The sequence below is a fragment of the Saccoglossus kowalevskii genome, chromosome 1 (genome assembly GCF_978046115.1).
Source record: "Saccoglossus kowalevskii chromosome 1, keSacKowa6.1, whole genome shotgun sequence".
NCBI lineage: Eukaryota > Metazoa > Hemichordata > Enteropneusta > Harrimaniidae > Saccoglossus > Saccoglossus kowalevskii.
This window is the reverse complement of record NC_140641.1, coordinates 4068978-4090338: the sequence shown is the minus strand read 5'-3', so window position 1 is coordinate 4090338 and position 21361 is coordinate 4068978. Positions and strand designations below refer to the sequence as shown.

The window sequence follows — 21361 nt, the reverse complement described above, 5'->3', positions numbered from 1 at the left end:
CTATTTATTTGATACAAAATTTTTTAATATAATGTCACATTCAAATAGTTACTACTTTATGTGACCTAATACACATCATGTAATTCCATACTCATTCAGAGCACGGTAGTTATAAGTATTTATCAACCAATATCAATCCTTAACGTGTCCATGCAATACCATAACTATCTGATTTTTGTTTAGGTAAACAGTCTCGTCGTATGAGATCAGGAATCAAACATATGAGTAAGTATTTTACATGACCGCATTTAGATAATAAAAACTTAGAGTTAAGATTTGGGAATATTGCGTTTACTTTTTTATTGTGTAGCCTATGAATACGAGGGAAAATCGACGATTAACATTGTTTACATAAGTATCGATGAGGTGGTGGATTGACGAACATCTTGCCGACTGAGGGCAGTGTTACATTAGCTAACTAAGTTATATTCCGTGTTAATTATTTCAGGTGTAATCATGACAGTAGTATCCACGGAAGCAATATACGAATCTGAGTTCGAGAAAGCAAAAGTTGACACAGCATAACATTGTATCAGTCTCATTATTCTACAACAGAAATCACTATCTGTGTAATTTCTTTCACGCATTTTTTCAATAAATAGATCACGTTTCTGTAACAAATCGTTTAGATTATTACATGTTCGAGCATACCGAATGGTTTCACCTTTGATAAATTCATTTGAATACTGATGTGGGATGACAAAAATTACGTTTATTGAAATATTGAAACGTTTCCGTTGTCTTGCGTTAGGGAATATTCAAATGTGAGCCGGTATTTGTTATGAAGCATGTTGGCTTCCTTAACAAATGTGTTTAATTCTAGTACTAACATGAAGATGTCATTTCGAAAGCGGTACAAAGTTTTGATATTTTGAGCACTGAGTAGTAAAATTCGATTTTCCAGTGGGTGGAATGTTATTATGTAAGCAATCTCAGGCGAAGCTGGTGATCCCATGCTAATTCCGCATGTTGGGGTAGGTATAGAATAGGTTAGAATAACGTGCCATAGTTTGAAATTTATGAAAATAATGGTTTCAAATACTCAATCCATATTATCACGGCGCACCTTTAAACTCGTACAGGACAGGACTGACACAGACAATACTCTAACTCATGTATAGAAATTAGATCACTGTGTGTCCTTTTCGAGACACAATATATACATATTTTCACTCAACGTGAATCACTATGATGCACGTTGTTGTTCGTAAATCAGAAGAAAATCAGTTCAGAAAATAAGTGTTGACACCGTTATTGAAATGTACAAAATGTTATCTATACAGATATGTTGAATAAATTGAAATACACTATTAATAGTAAAAATGCATTGCTCATTTTAAAAAGTTAAAGGCGCATGTTAATTATGTATATTTCCATAACTATATATATTTCCATAATCTTTGTACAGAAAACTTACTTTCTGACCTCAAAATGTAGCATATTTGTATCGGGTCTGTGGTTATGCTCACTTGTGAACAGTTTTCCGTAACGAATACGACGACCAACACTCGTTTGTCGAAATAGGGTGGTCCTATGACATTGGTGCTAAAGTGTTTTTTGTTTTTTCTGGCCCTGAAATCACCACCGTATAGGGTATTTGCGTCGGATAATTATATATTTCGCATGGTTCATTCATTTATTCACATTTTTCTGCAAAAATTATCGAAAACGAACAATTTAGGCCCAAATTTATACTGTGATAAATTATTATATTGTTTTCAATGTTTATTGTGCTAAGGAACATTTTACTACAAACATTTTCAAAATTGTCTGTAATTGTGTCGATTTTAAAATAGCGTTCGCTAGCTTCACCCTAGTTGCTCTACTATTGAGGTCGGTATGTTAGGGCATTGAAACAATACTAAAATGAAGCCCTTAAAAGTTTCCCAATTTAAAGTGCTAATCAGCACCGGCTTGAGATCATTCATATAGAAGTAAACCGGACCATACCGTACCGAGCGTCAAAATCCCGGCGAGCGTCGGTTGAGTAAGTCGCTCGGGGTTAGATCGAAGTCACAGTAGAGGGCGCATCGCTCTGTAATAGAACGCGCTGTAGTGGAACAGCGCGTTCTAATAGAATGGCCGGAGCCAACTCTATTTGACTAACTCTGGAAAGCTAATAATCTAAATTCTAAAAATATAATATTAATAATAATAATATTAATATTAATAATAATAATAATAATAATAATAATAATAATAATAATAATAATAATAATAATAATAATAATAATAATAATTAATTATAAAATTATTATTATTATTATTATTATTATTATTATTATTATGTACAAGTAAATTATACTCAGATAAAAGTTCAATAAACCTGTCCGAATTATTGTGAACCCAGTTAGATTGTTAAACTGAACCGTCTACAAAGTTCTAAGAAATGTCAGGTAAATTGAAATCACAGCACATAAAGACGACATTGACTGAAGTCTCTATAACGATTCTCCAAGTCGAACAAACAATTCAATCGACCATCAGTGAGCAGGTAAACAGAGGCTATGAAAACGGAAAAGCCACACCGGGGTATTTGTAACAAAATCGTATCTTTTTTCGCTGGTAGATGATCGATGATCGCTAAAAGAACACCTCCACCTTTCTTTGTGATACCACTGCAGTAGATGACCTGAGACGGCGGTAAATACTGTAACTATTGCCATCCAGGTAGCCGTCATGTAGCTACGTTTCATGATGCACGTTTCGGTAATCGCAATAATGTCCCTGTATTTATCACTGAAGTACAAGTTGAAATCAGCAATTTTTGAGCAATTACTGCGATTATTCTGATAATAAAGATTAATTTGATGGCAATCTTTATTAACGACGGGTTCGTGTGTTCGTCCCAAACTGAACCTTGTTCAAACGAATATAACTCAATATTAATTTATGAGGGCGCAGTCGATTTTCGATACGCTGTACGCCCCCAACAGCAGTAGTTTAATTCCCAGCCAATATATGTCACCTTGATTTCCACTCGATGTAACACGCATTATAATATTTGTGTTGTTAATATGGCATTTAAAGTTGTTGACGGTGGGTTTTCTACTGAACTCGAACTCAGAGGCTTCCAGTTTGGGGTAAGTTTAAGTTCACTTGCTGTTTGAATCGTCAATGATGAAGCTATGGTGTTGATCGTTTGTTTGACGGTGCTTATTGGATTTGCATTAATCACAACAGGACGACCCACTATGGAGCGCCAGGGTAATATACACCAACCCAGAAGAGATCAAGAAAGTACATACGAGGTGGGGTTGGATTTTATCAAATTACTGCAAGTTGAAAGACCTAATACAATGTTGATATTTGGTAGGTCAATTCTGGAGTTTTAGCACTTCAGATTGGCCTATGGTTTATCACGTGGTAGTAACACAACAATACACTTTAATAGTGACCTAGTACCTGGTAGCATTATGCAACCCATAACTCAACATACAAGTTCACTATTTGGGAAATTATTGCCTGTTTGAAATTACTACTATAAAAAATTGTTATGATGTCATAGCACCATGCATGTGCAACATGTTTGTGTTGATAAACATTGATTTTTCTACAATGCGTTTTTCTGTGAATCACAAGTATAAGTTTTGACTTATCGGTCAATGTAAACTATACAAAAATGAACAAAGTTAATGTATTCTTTCGCGATCAAGTTAGTTTTCGTGATCACGCTAAAAGGACCTAAAACAATTAATTATTTCTTTTTGTAAAACAAAAAAAGAGGCAGGACTCCAGAAGACATACCAACACTTTATGACATTTTTTTTAATTATGCTAATTTATTCATGACGTAGCATTTTCTGTGCTCATGAATATTCCTTAATTATGGGTCAATACATTCTAAAAGGGGTGATATATTATTAGTTAGAAAGGGGGATTAGCAATCCTTAGGGGGTCAATACAAAACAATTAAGGGACCCATTTGGAGAGCAGCATTGCTCTTCGTGTCTGTTGTTGCACGTGACCTGCAGCTGTCAACTGTGTTCGTACTTCGACGACTTAGACTGGCTTCCATGTGAGGTAGTTTCTTGTGTTCTGTTTTTCTTGAGTTCTTGATATACAGAAGTTGCTGTTTATGTTTTTATCGTCTTTCATATCTTGTCTTGTAGGAGTGTCCTGTCCGTGATTTGAACTTGCAATCTTTGAGTTCCCAGCGCACTGTCTTGTCCACTGTACCACAAGTGTCTTCACACAAATGATAGGATTTAAGTCCTACTCATAGGAGCACTGTTTTCACTAGCATTCAAAAATTGTGCTAACAGTACTGGATTCGAACCAGCGATCTCTCACATTGCCTAGATTGTACATATCCACTGAACTATATGGATAGTCATGCAAATGAATGATTTAGCTTATTGCAAATTAGTGTTTGTGAAAAAAGACTGGCAGGCATGGGAATACCTGACCCGACCCTAACCCTAATGTTGAGACACGTTTCTGTTAATAATTCCGTTGCCCATACCTGACCCGACCCTAACCTTAATGCCAAGACACGTTCCTGTTAATAATTACTCAATAATGATACTCTGTTGTGCACTGTCTGCGGGTAAGTTGCATTGATATCAACTGATAAAACAAGTCGTGTTTAAGTAATTTCCACTATTAACAAGTGGTTAAATTGTGACAATAAATGTGTGGACAAATATTTGAGATTTATTTTGGTGTAGACAACTCTCGTTTAATTATTTTACACCATTACAAGTTGTTAAATTGAGAGAATAAATGTGTGGACAAGTATTTGAAACTTATTTTGGTGTAACAACTCGCGTTTGATTAATTCCCACAATTACAAGTTGTTAAATTGGGAGAATAAATGTGTGGACAAATATTTTAGACTTATTTTGGTGTAGACAGCTCTCGTTTAATTATTTTACACTATTACAAGTTGTTAAATTGAGAGAATAAATGTATGGACAAATATTTGAGACTTATTTTGGTGTAGACAACTCTCATTTAAATATTTTACACCATTACAACTCATGTTTGATTAATTCCCACAATTACAAGTTGTTAAATTGAGAGAATAAATGTCTCAACAAATATTTAATACTTATTTTGGTGTAAACAACTCATGTTTGATTAATTCCCACAATTACAAGTTGTTAAATTGAAAGAATAAATGTCTCAACAAATATTTAATACTTAATTTGGTGTAAACAACTCATGTTTGATTAATTCCCACAATTACAAGTTGTTAAATTGAAAGAATAAATGTCTCAACAAATATTTAATACTTAATTTGGTGTAAACAACTCATGTTTGATTAATTCCCACAATTACAAGTTTTTAAATTGAGAGAATAAATGTGTGGACAAGTATTTGAAACTTACTTTGGTGTAGACAACTCGTGTTTGATTAATTCCAACAATTACAAGTTTTTAAATTGAGAGAATAAATTTGTCGACAAATATTTGATACTTATTTAGGTGTAAGAACTCGTGTTTGATCAACTTCCACCATTGCAAGTTGTTAAAATAATGAAATAAATATACTGGTATCATTAGATATTTGATTTAATTGTGAAACTTTCTAACAAAATGTTAACTGCTGACTTCGAACCCTCAATCAACAATTCCGCAGACACAGTATAAATTTCACAACACCACAGAAGATATTCGTCTGTTGCCTGAATTGTTTTTGTAATATAGGAAACGCCATCAACACTTTAACAAAACTTACCTTGACTTGGGTCTCGTTTATCTCTTGTCACAATCTGGAAATTGTGCGTCGTCCAGTTTAAGACGTAAGTTATTTTATTATTTATTCATTCAGTTTTGCATGGTAGAGTTTCGTGAGGTTTATTATTTTTTTGCGACGTTCTTTGTTTACTTGTTACAGTTTATTTTGATTTACGTTTTTACGGTAGTGGGACTCTAACCCACTGTCTTTTCAAGCTAATTTTGTTTTATCTCGATGGCACGTTTGTGTACCATGCCACGACGTTGGTTGTTGAGTGGTGTGCATTTTTCTAACTACACTAATGTTCTGATGAGTTGAACGGGAAAGCCAAAACGATTGCTGGTTTCTGATTGCTTCGGTTCTGGTGAGTGTGTATCTTGTGTGATTCAAACCCATGTCATTTGTATTGGGCGTTTTTTTATTTCCCATGTTGGCTACGACGTAATATGCAACAACTTCCCATTTTATTGTGATTTTGTGTCTTCCTCACCCGTCACGCCATGACCCAGTTTCAACTGTCGGAGAAAGTTACTCCGAGTTATATGAAATTCAAGGACAAGCGACTCCACACCCGTTTCATGTAGTACCAGCTGTGATACTAATAGTTTATATATCAGCCTTTTATATTAGCCAGCCGGATTCTAAAAGTAAATCCTCTTGTTAATTACGTGTGTTTAATTAGTCTTGTTACCATGGTATTTATAGAGCCAATCACGACATAGTATTTTCATAGACATGGCCAATCACTGATCGTAAGTTTGTCCTTCAAGCTTTCCCGCCTTTTTTCACTCTGTTTTTGTGGGCTATGTTTCCTATGACGTTCGATTTAAGGGTATATAAGAATGAAACACACGGTTCTCGATATGTATTTCTTCAGTTTGTAACTCGTTACTATGTTCCAGCATTCGCTGTTGAATAAACCATTAGTTTATTAGTTTCTTAGACGAATTGCTGTCTCCGTGTCTGACATTTGTATATACCCCCGCTCAAGGAGTCCGGTTTTTAACTGCATTCCCCCACATCAACCACACAGCCATTTTGCAACGAAGTGCGTGACTCTTGGCGTGACCCGACTGACTATATGATCGTTCTGATCAACTGTTAATCCAGGATTTATTACCGTTATTATCATTATATTGTCACATGATTTGTTTTACCTTATGTGTAATGTCTTAAGTATCTTTATTTCCACATTGGACATGGCAGTCACACACATTCTTGTTTATGCATTTACTTAAGGTAGAGATGCATGTTTGTGGGCACTTGGGAGTCAATTTTTTTTTTGCTTTTTATCATCCAAACAGTCTTGGGTATAGACTGTTAAAATTTTGTAGAATTGTGAATAGTTGAACATACTCAAAAAACGATTTTAAAATATAGATAACAGGTGCAAACATTCTCTTTTTTGAATGCTTAGCAAGATTCAGCAAGGCTGTACATAAATAATAAAAAAGAAATATGGTGAAAAAAAGAAATGATGGGATCTCCACATTATGCACTATATTTAACTTTTAACAATATGATAATACATTTCAATTTGGAACTGTTACAGCCATTTTAATTATGAGCATTAGTAAACTTCTTACTGAGTGAATTGTTATGCAAATTAGCAATTATCTCAGCTTCTTTTTAGTGCACATCCCAGAACTTTAAAAAAAATAGCTCCTAGACGCTTTGACTTTTTGTTTTGAAATTTTCACAACTGATTGACAATGTGTTTATCTTCAAAACACCGTCTGGCATTGTTTTTGGTTGCACAATGTTGCATCAATCGTACAGACAACTAGCCTGGGTGTTAATTTATGCATAAACTTTAAGTAGTGAAATTTGAGCTGCTGCCCTGCAAAATTGACAACAAAATTTTAAAATTCATACAATAAACTTTTCGAAAATATATAGTTTTGTAGACAAGGGAGGTCATCTTGGTTTCCTAATTAACTAATTAAAATATCTGTCAGGTAAACTGCATCTCTACCTTAAATCACTGACTGACCAGTTATTGTCTGATAACAGGGTCCAGCATTTCAGTAATGGCCAGTGCATAATATACAATGAATTTGTTTACAGTTTTTTAGAGAGTGGTGCTGATATTATAGAGTCTGGTACATACCAGGTAAGAATCTATGACATGAATGTCCACATTTATCAATTTATAAAACAATCCAAATGGAAAAAAATAAATACCCTTTATTTTTGTTATTATAATTATATATTAATTTTATTGTCAGGCGAGTGTTTATGGCTTTCAGAAGTATTTAGGATTGAGTGTGGATGAAAGTAAACAATTGGTTGCCAAGGGGATTCAGCTGGCTAAAGAATCCAGAGATGAATTCTGGGAAGACTGCAAGAGGTCAGGAGCTGATAAAGGTCAATGTACACTTATGTTGTTCTTCAACTTGTAACCACCATCATACCAGCATGCATTCAAGAACATTATTCTGTGAAAAAGACTTAATGGCTTTATCATGTGTCTAACACAGTTATCAGTATCTCTGGGAACACATTGCATAATTCCCTAAGTTGTGTGCATGTTTCTATGCACTGTAAATCTTGTTATATTAAACCACTGGTAACATTAATATTGGTGTATTGAGTTGGACCAATTCTAGCTGTTCACAATTATTTTCTATGCTATTGGACATACCAGGACAATAATGTAGTATACTTGACAGATTGTTCACACATTATCATGTTATGACTTGGTTACCAATACAGTAATGTGGTGTTTATGTCAGACCCAATTCCAGTATTATAAAGCCAACATATTCTCTGTATTTTTTGAGACAGATCGGTGCTATCCATTGGTAGCTGGTTGTGTTGGTCCATATGCTGTTAAAGTATTAAATGTGGAAGAGTATTCAGGTACATATGTGGATACTACGTCAATTTCAGTAAGTCATAAATGATAAAGGTCATGTATGTACCCACTCTAGGAATTCAATGCATAGACTGCAGATAACTGATTGATGGGAGTGAAGTGAAGCTAAAGTACAAGCAATTGTCTGTATTTTATTTATGTATTATCTTTATTGCACAGTACCTTCAGATTATTGTAAACTATTGTAAATAAATAAATACAGTGATCCCTTGCTAAGTCGCGGATCCAAACAAAAAACGTGACTTGCCAAAGGGTCTCATGAAAGAATAGAACGTTTGGGTACCATCCAACTACCCCTGACTTAGGGACAACGTCAAAATTTCAATGTAGGATAAAAAACTGAATTCCTTTAGTTTTTTCCCAACCCCCCCTACCCCCCACTGAAACTTAATTAATAAATATTGACCATTAAATACAAATTGATAATCGGACTGTAGTATGGCATAGCAGTTGGTTGTCAAGTGGTTGTAAAAAGACTTCACACACGGACCAAATCATTTTCTCGTCTTGAATGTTTTTCTTTCATTTTCTGTTTTTTTTTGTCCATGATTGGATCGAAAAAAAATCGAGCTACAAATACTCCAAGATTTTTTTGACTTCATTAAAAAATAAAATCGTTTTTGTAGGATGGAAACTTTGAGGTCAAAACCCCCCACCCCCAAACTAAAGCAATAAAGTTTTTTATCCGACATCGATCCTTTGACATTGTCCCTTAGATGATATCGCATCAACTTACTGATCGAGATTGTCACACGCAACGTAATATTACTGTAATTAGTATAGTACAGGTGTGATGGTTCAAATACCAAAATGGCAACAGTAACAGAAGACTTCCCTGGCGGCGATGATAAAATACGAACACGGAGCCAACAGATGAGGTTTCAACTGGTACTGGTATTATTATACTCTGCAAACATCAAGTACAATAACGCGGTAAAACTCCACTACTCCAATGACTAGATAATTAAACTCCAATACAATTCAACGAGATCCCCGATCTGATCTCAGTGCTGAACAACTCCCCTATATATACCCACACTGTCTATAAATAGACCATTACATCAGCATACATAATGAGTCTGGAACTTACTACCAATTTCTAGAATGTTTCATTACCTTCTATTGCCTCCTACATTGTTCTATTACCTATTCAACCAGTTTCTAAAAAAATCTAGAATATTCCACCCAGACACAGTACGGTTCTAGAACATTCTCAGTGACACGGGAGTAGTAAACAAGTCGTATGCGACATGCCTCCCCTCTCAAGAATATTATAACATATAATATTACATGACTAGCAACGACATCAATAATACGAATATGATAACAATTTCAAATAAAACAACAATACAATATATCAAATCGAACTGAATAAAGCTCTGAGTACATAAATTCGAAAATCACATACAGTAGAATATAATAAAATATGAAATATAATCATAAACGAATAACATTTTACTATACTGTTCAACAATTCCTCAGTCTATCAATCTACTCAGGTGGTCCGCTACCACATTGTCCCGTCCAGGAATATCCTCAACACGATAATTAGATCCTTGCAGAGTCATCGCCCATTTCATCACTCGGTCATTTGCAAACTTGGCTTTATCCAGGTAAGACAATGGTTTATGATCCGTCTGCAAAATGAACTCCACACCGGCTAAATATAGGCGAAATTTATTCACGCCCCATACATTGGCTAAACATTCCCTTTCTACAGTTGAATATTTCTTTTCTGCATCGGATAACTTCTTACTTGCATACGCCACTGGATAAAGCTTCTCACCATGATTCTGCATAAGTACTGCTCCAATTCCTACCTGAGACACGTCCGTCCGCAACACAAATGGTTTCTGTGGGTCTGGCAACTTCAAAATTGGTTTGCCCAATAAGTATTCCCGCAAAGTGTTATATGCTTTCTCCTCGGCCTCTCCCCATACAACTTTGTTGGGTTGTCCTTTCCTTAGTAGATCACTCAGGGGTGCTGCAATAGTTGCGAATAAGGGGATGTGGTCTCTGTAGTAATTGACCAGCCCAAAGAATGATCGGACACCTTTCTTGGTCGCTGGTCTTTGCGCTTCTCAAATTTTTTCCATGTTGTCGTGACTGGGACTCACCCAATTGTGTCCAATTTCATGACCCAGGAATTCTACTGATGTTGCACCCAGAACACACTTGGATGGTCTAGCTGTTATGTCCGCTGCCCTCAGTCTTCGTAACAACTCGGATAATACTTGAACATGCTCATCCCAGCAGCTTGAATAAACTATCAGGTCATCTATATAGCTTCCAACCCCCTCCATACCTGACAATAATTTCCTGATTCCCCGCACCAGAGTAGCTCCGGAATTCTTCATTCCAAATGGCATCCTTAAAAATTCATAAGTTCCATTGGGAGTAACAAATGCTGTCTTTGGTATATCTTCTTCAGCTACTGGTATCTGCCAATAACCCTTATTTAAATCATTTTTTGACAGGAACTTACTATTATGAAGCCTCTGAAATATATCCCCTGTTGTTACCATTGGCTCAGGGTCGGTTACAGTGACCTTATTTAATTTTCTATAGTCTACACATATGCGATTCGATCCATCTTTCTTCTTTACAATCACAACCGGTGACGCATAGGGTGATGTGGACTTCCTGATTACTCCCATTTTTAACATATCTTCAATATCTTGCCTAAGGTTTCCCTTATTGCATATGGTAGTGAGTATGGCTTAGATCGTATTGGTGTATCATTTGTCAGGTCAATCTTATTATGACTGATTATCTTGGTCTTTCCTGGCAAATCAGTAAACACCTTATCATAGGTATTAACTAAACCCACCAGTTCTTTTCTCTGGTGTTCTGTCAGGTCTGTACCAATTTGAACATCTTTACCTGACTCCTTAGGTTTACAAGTTCCTAACTCTAGAAGATCATCTTCGTCTACAGCATCCTCTTCATCTGACTCATTGCACCCCGCTGTAGCTGCGCGCACAGCATTCATCAAGTCTATGGCCGTATTTGGTGAGTAACTTGTCTCACTTCCATCTGGTTGAGGTGACGTCTCCCGCTCAACATACAACTTCAACATATTTACATGATACGTCTTCACTTTGTCACCTACCCTCACTCGATAATCGTTTTCGCCTATTACCTGCTCCACCACATAAGGACCCTTCCACTGCGTCAATAGCTTGTTGTTGTCAGTTGGCAGCAAAATTAACACCTTAACTCCTTCCTTAAACACTCGCTTCTTCGTTTTACGATCATAGTAACACTTGTATCGGTTCTGTGCCTTTTGTAATTCCTCTCGAGCAATCTCTAAAGTCTGTTCTAACCGATCTCTCAACTTAAACACATACTGGTAACTATTAACTATCTCAGGAGTATTGGTCTCTTCGGTCCATAACTCTTTAAGGATCTTCATTGGGCCTCTAACCGTTCGGCCATATAACAGCTCAAATGGGCAAAAACCAGTTGACTCCTGTGGTACCTCTCTATATGCGAAGAGTAAAGAACTAATATACCGATGCAATTGCCTTGGTTGTTCATGGCACAACCGCTTTAACATCTTCTTCAAAGTACCATTAAACTTTTCCACCAGTCCATTACAAATGGGGTGATAGGGCGTAGACGTCAGTCTCTTAATGCTGAGCAATCTTGATACTTCTTGCATGCATTCTGACACAAACTGAGTCCCCATGTCACTTAGTACTTCTTCTGGAACCCCCAATCGGCTATAAAAGTCAATCAACGCCTCAGCTACAGTCTCTGTATCTATATTTTTAAGTGGAACGGCCTCTGGATACCGTGTAGCATAGTCCACCATAGTTAAGATGTATCGATGACCCCCGTCACTGGCTGGTGTAATTGGTCCAACCAAATCTATAGCCACACGCTTGAATGGCATATCAATTAAAGGCATCTTACCTAATGGGGCCTTCACAACTGATCCCTTTGAAACAGTCTTCTGGCACACATCACACGACCTACAAAAGTGGTAACATCTTGATGTAGCCCAGGCCAATAAAAGCTAGTCACAATCCGGTCTTCTGTCTTCTTTATCCCCATGTGTCCACCAAATATTGAATCATGGGCAATCTCCATAACACGAGTCCTCAACAGTTTCGGCACAACCACTTGACGTACCGTCTTGCCTCCTGGAACTGAACGATCCCGATACACACGATGTAGCAAGCCTCCATATACCTGGAACTCGGTTGTATGGTGCCCTCTCACGTCTGGTTCTCTCTTATTATAATACTTCTTCAACGATGTGTCTGCTTGCTGCATCTCGATTAATTTGTCTTTTGTTACATGTGCTCCAGTCTTTACATCACACACTTTGAGCGGCTTCACCTTACCAGATTTCTTCGCTTGCGCTCTGGTTGTTACTGCTCCACTCACATTCCACACTGGATCCGGGTCATCTGGTGGTCTTGCTCCGGGCACATTCCCAACAATTAACTCATAGATTGGGTCCTGCACACATAATGCTTCAACCGTGCCTCTCAAATATGGCGTATCAATTTCCACCATGGCGACTGGAACCCATCTTACAGTACAATCAACCATCAATATATAACCCATTTTTTTTGTATACTGGTTATCTGGTACCAAGCTCTTCTTGACTATAATGCCATTACACTCAGTGTCTCTACATGGTCACAACTGTGTCACCAACCTTCTCTTGACCCACAGGCAAAGTCCTGTCCTCCACAACGCCACTCCGTTCCATACATGCACCATTCCCAACCTTTAACTGCTCCCCCGATGCTAACAACAAATGGTCCTTCTCAACCATTTTAGGCACATCACTGGTAATTTGAACAGCACAGCTAGCACTGATATTAGACTCCTCTTTAACCACTGCAGCTGCACCAGTAGTAGTGCTGGGTTTGACACTCTTTCTTTCTTGACCCCTGTGATGTCACTACGGCAGAACTTAGCCACATGTCCTATGGCACCACACTGAAGGCACTGTTTACCTTTGTCATGATTGACATCAGTAACGCGGGATGGACATTGTGCTGCTCGATGACCAACACCCTGACATACAAAACACCGGATACTACTGCCCTGTTCCACATCATTATCTCTAATGGCAGTCTTATTATCATTACGCTTCACCTGGTCCTTCGTGGATAACTGTCGACCATGTGCCACTAGGTACTGCTTTGCTATTACTGCCAACTCATCTAAATCTTTGGGTGCTCTTTCTTTATGATAAACTGCAAGATCTTTTGTACAGGCACCAATAAACTGCTCCTTTACCATCAAGTCGGTAACACCATCATATGTTGCTGCAGTGCCTGACAACTCAACCCATTTAACAAAATAATTCTTAAGCCGCACAATTAACTGGTCAGGACTCTCGGAACTTTCGGGTTTAATTTCACGGAATCGCTTCCTGTACCCATCCTCTGTGAAATCGTATCTTGTCAACAGCGCCACCTTCACACGATCATAGTCAACTGCATCAGTGTCGGACATCCTGGAATATACTTCCAGTGCTCTACCAGTCAACAGCGCACTCAATTTTGTGGCCCATCCATCTCTATGCCAACTCGCATTCGTTGCAAACCTCTCAAACCGCAATAAATAACTATCAAGTTTGTCCTTACCATCAACAAATGCAGGCAACTTTGGTGACTGTGCATCACTGACCACATTTCGTTGACCACCAAAATCAGCCTGTTGGAACCCCAGCATTGCTGCTTGCAGCTCTAATCTTCTCAACTCAAATTCTCTTTCCTTTTTTTTTCACTTCCAGTCATAACTTTTCCTTTCTTTCCTCAATCTCCATTTTCCTTACCTCTACTTCTATTTCCATTTTTGCCTTTCTCTCCTCCCTCGCCGCTTGTCTGTCAGCTCGCTGAGAACTCAGTTGCTCCAAAATAAATTTCCTTTTGTCTTCTCCAGTCATTCCCAGTTCATCCGCCCATTCCATCAACTCTTGTTTCGACATATCTTTTATCTCGCTGGCCATGTTGTCTTCTATATGTCTTCACTGTTCCCGGACAAGCCCCCAGATGTCACACGCAACGTAATATTACCGTAATTGGTATAGTACAGGTGTGATGGTTCAAATACCAAAATGGCAACAGTCACAGAAGACTTCCCTGGCGGCGATGATAAAATACAAACACGGAGCCAACAGATGAGGTTTCAACTGGTACTGGTATTATTATACTCTGCAAACATCAAGTACAATAACGCGGTAAAACTCCACTACTCCAATGACTAGATACTTAAACTCCAATACAATTCAACGAGATCTCCGATCTGAACTCAGTGCTGAACAACTCCCCTATATATACCCACACTGTCTATAAATAGACCATTACATCAGCATACATAATGAGTCTGGAACTTACTACAATGTTCCATTACCTTCTATTGCCTCCTACATTGTTCTATTACCTATTCAACCAGTTTCTAAAAAAATCTAGAATATTCCACCCAGACACAGTACGGTTCTAGAACATTCTCAGTGACACGGAAGTGGTAAATAAGTCGTATGCGACAGAGATGCAACTCAGTGAGAGGTCACTGTACTGATTTTCATTTTCTTCAATACTAGAGATCTATAAATCCCCATCCTAATAGTGATTTTATATTTGTCAGGAATTGATTAATTGGCATAGAGAGACAGTGGATGTAATAGTAAACACTGGTATTGACTACTTAGCATTTGAGACTGTACCAGCATTGAAAGAAGCTGAAGCTATTGTGCAGCTATTACAAGAATATCCATCAACTAAAGCATGGATATCATTTTCCTGTAAGGTATGGAATATCATTTAGTGATAACATGTAGTGTAGAGTATTGAGGTGATTATAGTATGTTGAGTGGTGTGTGAATGCTAGCTGCAAGTTTTCATAAAAATGAAAAAAGCTAAATCAACTTTGAAATCTGTTTTGGGAATTTAAGACTCATGGGAGTTTCTTTAACATTAATTTAATGTATTTAAATATACAAGTTTCTTATCTACAAGAACTGTTATTCTGTGAAAAAAGGGTAGACTGTCTATCAGAAACTAAACAAATTTCAACAAAAGTAAATGCTAACTTGAGTACTATGGAGTACCATACAACTAATTTATTCAAGACCTTATATCCATTGTCTCAGTCTGGTTATGTAAATGTAATCTGTGGAATTTCACCCCCCAAAAAAAACTAAAATAAAGAAATAAAAAAAAATGCAATAGTCTATCTGATCTTAAACAGATTGTGTATTGGCCAAACATTCTCCAATTGAATAGAACATTTCATGGCTGTGTTATGATGACGTCACAGTTAGAGTGTCTCCAGGATCTCATTACAAATTTGTACATATTTATAGGCCACATTTGTATAATTAATAAATTAATTAATTACCAATATGTTATATTCATATTTAGGATGGAGAACATACATGTCATGGTGAGAAATTCTCGGATGCAGTAAAAGTTGCTGCGTCATCCCCATCCGTGGTTGCCGTTGGTATTAACTGTACACCTCCTCAATACATAAAATCACTATTAAAAAGTAGTGAGAATGAAATTGGTGACAAAATATTTGTAGTTTACCCAAATGGAGCATCATATATTGGTGGTGGTCTGTAAGTGATCTTAATATACCAAATACTGTAAAACACTTTATTTTCGCTTGGAATTTATTTTTGGCGATAGGATGATTCAGTGAAAATAAAATCCAACGAATATACATTTTTTCATATATTTTACAATCAACTAATCAAAAATCAGTGTAAATATATTCCATCCGAAACAGTGAAGATTAATTCCAGCTAAAAATAAAGTATTTCACACTATACTATCAATTTAAAATCTGACTATTAGGACAAAAGATTGACACACTTCCTCTATTCCATGATATCAGGGCAAGAACGGGAACGTACGCAATAATGGGAGAGATGCAGTCAAGCCCTTTTCAAGCCTTGAGGAAGCCTGAGAAAAAAATGTTTACAGTTCATGCGATTAGTGTATTGTAGACCTTAGTATTTATTTCAATTATGCTTAGAATGTTCGTGTAGATAACATTTTCCAAATAAAACTGACCTTAATTTTGTAACTTGAAAGAATCATTAAAGGCATTTTGTTTAAAAGATTTTTACAAATCTGGGGAAACATAGAATATTGATTTTTGTGATTTAACCTCAAGCACTGCCAAGTCTAACAATATAACAAAGCTGCACATGATATGCATCAACCAATGAGAAGGTAGATGTTAAAATAATGATAGTCATATCCAGATAGTGTTATATAATCACAATTTGATCGACCTGACCCTGTTTTGTTTCTAATATATCATTTAAATTTTAATTGCAGATGGAAAAAGAATGAGAATAATAAAAATCTATGTGCATATGTTCCTGATTGGATTAATGCCGGTGCCAACTGGATTGGAGGTTGCTGTATGATAGGAAGTCAGCAAATACAAGATATAAGACAAGCTATGGTTGATACGATAGCTAAATAAATGTTTCTCAAAACAAAACAGTAAATCATTACCTTGCTTGTATCATCAAAAATGAAAGGGAAAGGTTTATTAAAGGAACAATGTCTGTTGTCGTTGTTGTTGTTAATATTATTAATGTATGCACAATAAATTTACTTATTCTAATCCAAACTTTATCATACGGGGGGGGGGGGGGGGGCAGGCAATTCGTCAGTATAAAATCTTCCCTTAGTATGAACGACAGCTGTCCTGTGTGAAAATATCATGCAAAAATCTGATAAAATGTTTTGACTTATCCCAGTGGGTTTATGCATTGTTGTATGTGTTCAATGAAGCAAATCATTTATCTTGTAATAATATCCTTGGTAAAGTATCTCCCAAATCTCTGCGAATACTAGACTGTTTCAAAACCAACTCCATATAAGCATCCCTATGAATCAAGTGCCAAACTTTTAATCAAGATCTAAAGCCAATAGAAAATCCGTTTAGTTCAAAGTTATCAAAACAAAAACAATACATAAAAAGCAAAACATTGAATCCACACATGAAGGGAAAATTGTACTCAAAAATATGTATTATGTATTTGACAAAATATTTTTTTGTATATAAATTTTGAAAATCAAAATTCACAGGAATTTGTTTCAGCTATTAGAATAGAATTATAGAGCTTTTATAATACTAATTTAAAAACTCACTTCCAAAACAAAGATTGCAGTGTTTGAAGATTCTCAGAAGGCAACAGTACTGTTGACTTCTCTCTCCACTGGACACCAACTAACTAGTTAAGTTGATTTGCATACGAAGCAGAGCTTGCAACATGATAGCTATTCATAGAGGGCCTTTTTTTAACTTTTCAATTAATACAGTAGTCACACAATGAATATAATAAGGCAGTTCATATTTGTACATCATTAATTTTTGACAGACACCTGTACAAAATACTTGGACAAAAGCCAGCTAAGATTTTCTGTTATCTTGCATGTTTTATGAATCTATTCACGTCTAAATGCAGCATTTTTTTTCTGCGATGAGGCATTTGTTTCTATACTAAAATATCTGAATTACTTTGAATAAAGCTGGAAATTATGGCCCTTAAAATAATTAAACAAATTAGGCACCAATGTTTTTGTAATACATTTACAGCAATCAAGGACATTTGGTAGACTGCTTTCCTACTGCTGTTTCAATCCTAAAACTTTGTTTGTATTCAAAATTAATTATGACAATGCATATTCAGATTGAAACAAACTATGATAAATGATATATCATAAAACAAAGGGCAAGGCCACCAGAGTTCAACAATGTTTATTTCAAGGGTGGTGGTTGCAGTGTTTTGTTTTAGAACTTTTATCAATATGCAGACTGATTATGACATATTGACAGTATCAGTGAATTCTATCAATGCATCAGTATTCTGCCCACTGAACTTCAAATTGATCAATAATCTTGATCATTAAAACTGCATGCAATAATTTCTGTAGGTATTCAGATGGGGGCATGACAGTCTTTCTAGCTTTCTACAGTGCCACATTATGTATGAAATAACAATTTGTAAGTTGGCATTATGTTAACATAATGTCAACAATGCCATATGACACCAATTATGCATAATGTAATAATTCTGTGGTTGGTATTGTTTTAACATTGTAAACATAATTCTTTATTAGTCCCCGTTCGGACGAAGTCCGAAAACGGGGACTTATAATTCGTCCGGAGTCATATCTCAGAATCCCTTGGACCGATTCCGTTCATTCTTTGCATGTGCCTAGTACTTTATGTGGGACATATGCACATGCAGTGGTTTAGCGATTCGATTTAAAATGGCCGACTGGCAGCCATCTTGTTTTTTGAAAATGTTGTATTTTGGACATGCTTTGTCAGTTTTCATTCAAACTTGGTACATAGATTATACATGTTAGGATACATGTCCATGATGATTTATTTCACAATTGGATCAAAGATGGCCGACTGGCAGCCATCTTGTTTTTTAAAAATGTCGTATTTTGGACATGCTTTGTCAGTTTTCATTCAAATTTAGTACATAGATCATACATGATAGGATACATGTCCCCGACCGTCCGTGAGTTCCTGAGTCTGTCCGTCCGTGTGTCAGTATATCCAACGTCATATTTCAGAATCCTGTGGACCGATTCCGTTCATTTTTTGCATGTTCCTAGTACCTTATGTGGGACAAATGCACATGCAGTGGTTTAGCGATTCGATTCAAAATGGCCGACTGGCAGCCATCTTGTTTTTTGAAAATGTTGCATTTTGGACATGCTTTGTCAGTTGTCATTCAAACTTGGTACATAGATTATACATGTTAGGATACATGTCCATGTGATTTATTTCGCAATTGGATCAAAGATGGTTGACTGGCAGGCATCTTGTTTTTGTTTTTTTATGCGGTATCTTGGATGTGCTCTGTCAGTTTTCATTCAAATTTGGCACATACATGTACTTTATACATGTTAGGATGCATGTCGATGACAATTTGTTTCAAAATCTGGTCAAGGATGGCCGATTGACAGCCATCTGACTTTTGGCCTTACTACTATTTCCACAATTTATGTACCATTTTCATTCGTATTTGGCACATACATCATACATAACAGTGTGTTTCATAATCAGATCAAAGATGGCTGAATAACGGCTGTTTTTATTTTGGCCACATTACACCCTCTGATAATACATGCAAGATGAGTTGTGATTCTACAATGCAAACACACACCCTCTGATAGTACATGCAAGATGAGTTGTGATTCTACAGTGCAAACACACACCCTCTGATAATACATGCAAGATGAGTTGTGATTCTACAGTGCAAACACACACCCTCTGATAATACATGCAAGATGAGTTGTGATTCTACAGTGCAAACACACACCCTCTGATAGTACATGCAAGATGAGTTGTGATTCTACAGTGCAAACGCACCCTCTGATAGTACATGCAAGATGAGTTGTGATTCTACAGTGCAAACACACACACCCTCTGATAATACATGCAAGATGAGTTGTGATTCTACAGTGCAAACACACACCCTCTGATAATACATGCAAGATGAGTTGTGATTCTACAGTGCAAACACACACCCTCTGATAGTACATGCAAGATGAGTTGTGATTCTACAGTGCAAACGCACCCTCTGATAGTACATGCAAGATGAGTTGTGATTCTACAGTGCAAACACACACTCTGATAATACATGCAAGATGAGTTGTGATTCTACAGTGCAAACACACACACCCTCTGATAATACATGCAAGATGAGTTGTGATTCTACAGTGCAAACACACACCCTCTGATAATACATGCAAGATGAGTTGTGATTCTACAGTGCAAACACACACCCTCTGATAATACATGGAAGATGAATTGTGATTCTACAGTGCAAACACACACCCTCTGATAGTACATGCAAGATGAGTTGTGATTCTACAGTGCAAACACACACCCTCTGATAATACATGCAAGATGAGTTGTGATTCTACAGTGCAAACACACACCCTCTGATAGTACATGCAAGATGAGTTGTGATTCTACAGTGCAAACGCACCCTCTGATAGTACATGCAAGATGAGTTGTGATTCTGCAGTGCAAACACACACCCTCTGATAGTACATGCAAGCTGAGTTGTGATTCTACAGTGCAAACACACACACCCTCTGATAATACATGCAAGATGAGTTGTGATTCTACAGTGCAAACACACACCCTCTGATAGTACATGCAAGATGTTGTGATTCTACAGTGCAAACACACCCTCTGATAGTACATGCAAGATGAGTTGTGATTCTACAGTGCAAACGCACACACCCTCTGATAATACATGCAAGATGAGTTGTGATTCTACAGTGCAAACACACACACCCTCTGATAATACATGCAAGATGAGTTGTGATTCTACAGTGCAAACACACACACCCTCTGATAATACATGGAAGATGAGTTGTGATTCTACAGTGCAAACACACACACCCTCTGATAATACATGCAAGATGAGTTGTGATTCTACAGTGCAAACACACACCCTCTGATAATACATGCAAGATGAGTTGTGATTCTACAATGCAAACACACACACCCTCTGATAGTACATGCAAGATGAGTTGTGATTCTACAGTGCAAACACACACCCTCTGATAGTACATGCAAGATGAGTTGTGATTCTACAGTGCAAACACACACCCTCTGATAATACATGGAAGATGAATTGTGATTCTACAGTGCAAAAACACACCCTCTGATAATACATGCAAGATGAGTTGTGATTCTACAGTGCAAACACACACCCTCTGATAATACATGCAAGATGAGTTGTGATTCTACAGTGCAAACACACACCCTCTG

The 21361-nt window shown here is 36.8% G+C and overlaps 1 protein-coding gene across 1 annotated transcript; it reads left to right on the top strand.

Annotated features, from left to right (window-relative positions):
* Positions 1-2908: 2908 nt before the first annotated feature.
* LOC144350251 (uncharacterized) lies at positions 2909-17173 on the top strand. Its single transcript, XM_085497639.1, has 8 exons — positions 2909-3083; positions 3184-3251; positions 7750-7795; positions 7911-8049; positions 8470-8573; positions 15176-15337; positions 15952-16151; positions 16879-17173. The coding sequence occupies exons 1-8, from the start codon at positions 3018-3020 to the stop codon at positions 17027-17029; spliced, it is 936 nt and encodes a 311-aa protein (XP_085353765.1). The 5' UTR covers positions 2909-3017; the 3' UTR covers positions 17030-17173.
* The last annotated feature ends 4188 nt before the right edge of the window (positions 17174-21361 follow it).

Coding starts and splice junctions, on each gene's coding strand:
- LOC144350251 (XM_085497639.1), top strand. CDS start 3,018: ATGGCATTTAAAGTTGTTGACGGTGGGTTTTCTACTGAACTCGAACTC. Junction 3,252..7,749: donor ATCAAGAAAGTACATACGAG/GTGGGGTTGGAT, acceptor ATTTGTTTACAG/TTTTTTAGAGAGTGGTGCTG. Junction 16,152..16,878: donor TCATATATTGGTGGTGGTCT/GTAAGTGATCTT, acceptor TTTTAATTGCAG/ATGGAAAAAGAATGAGAATA.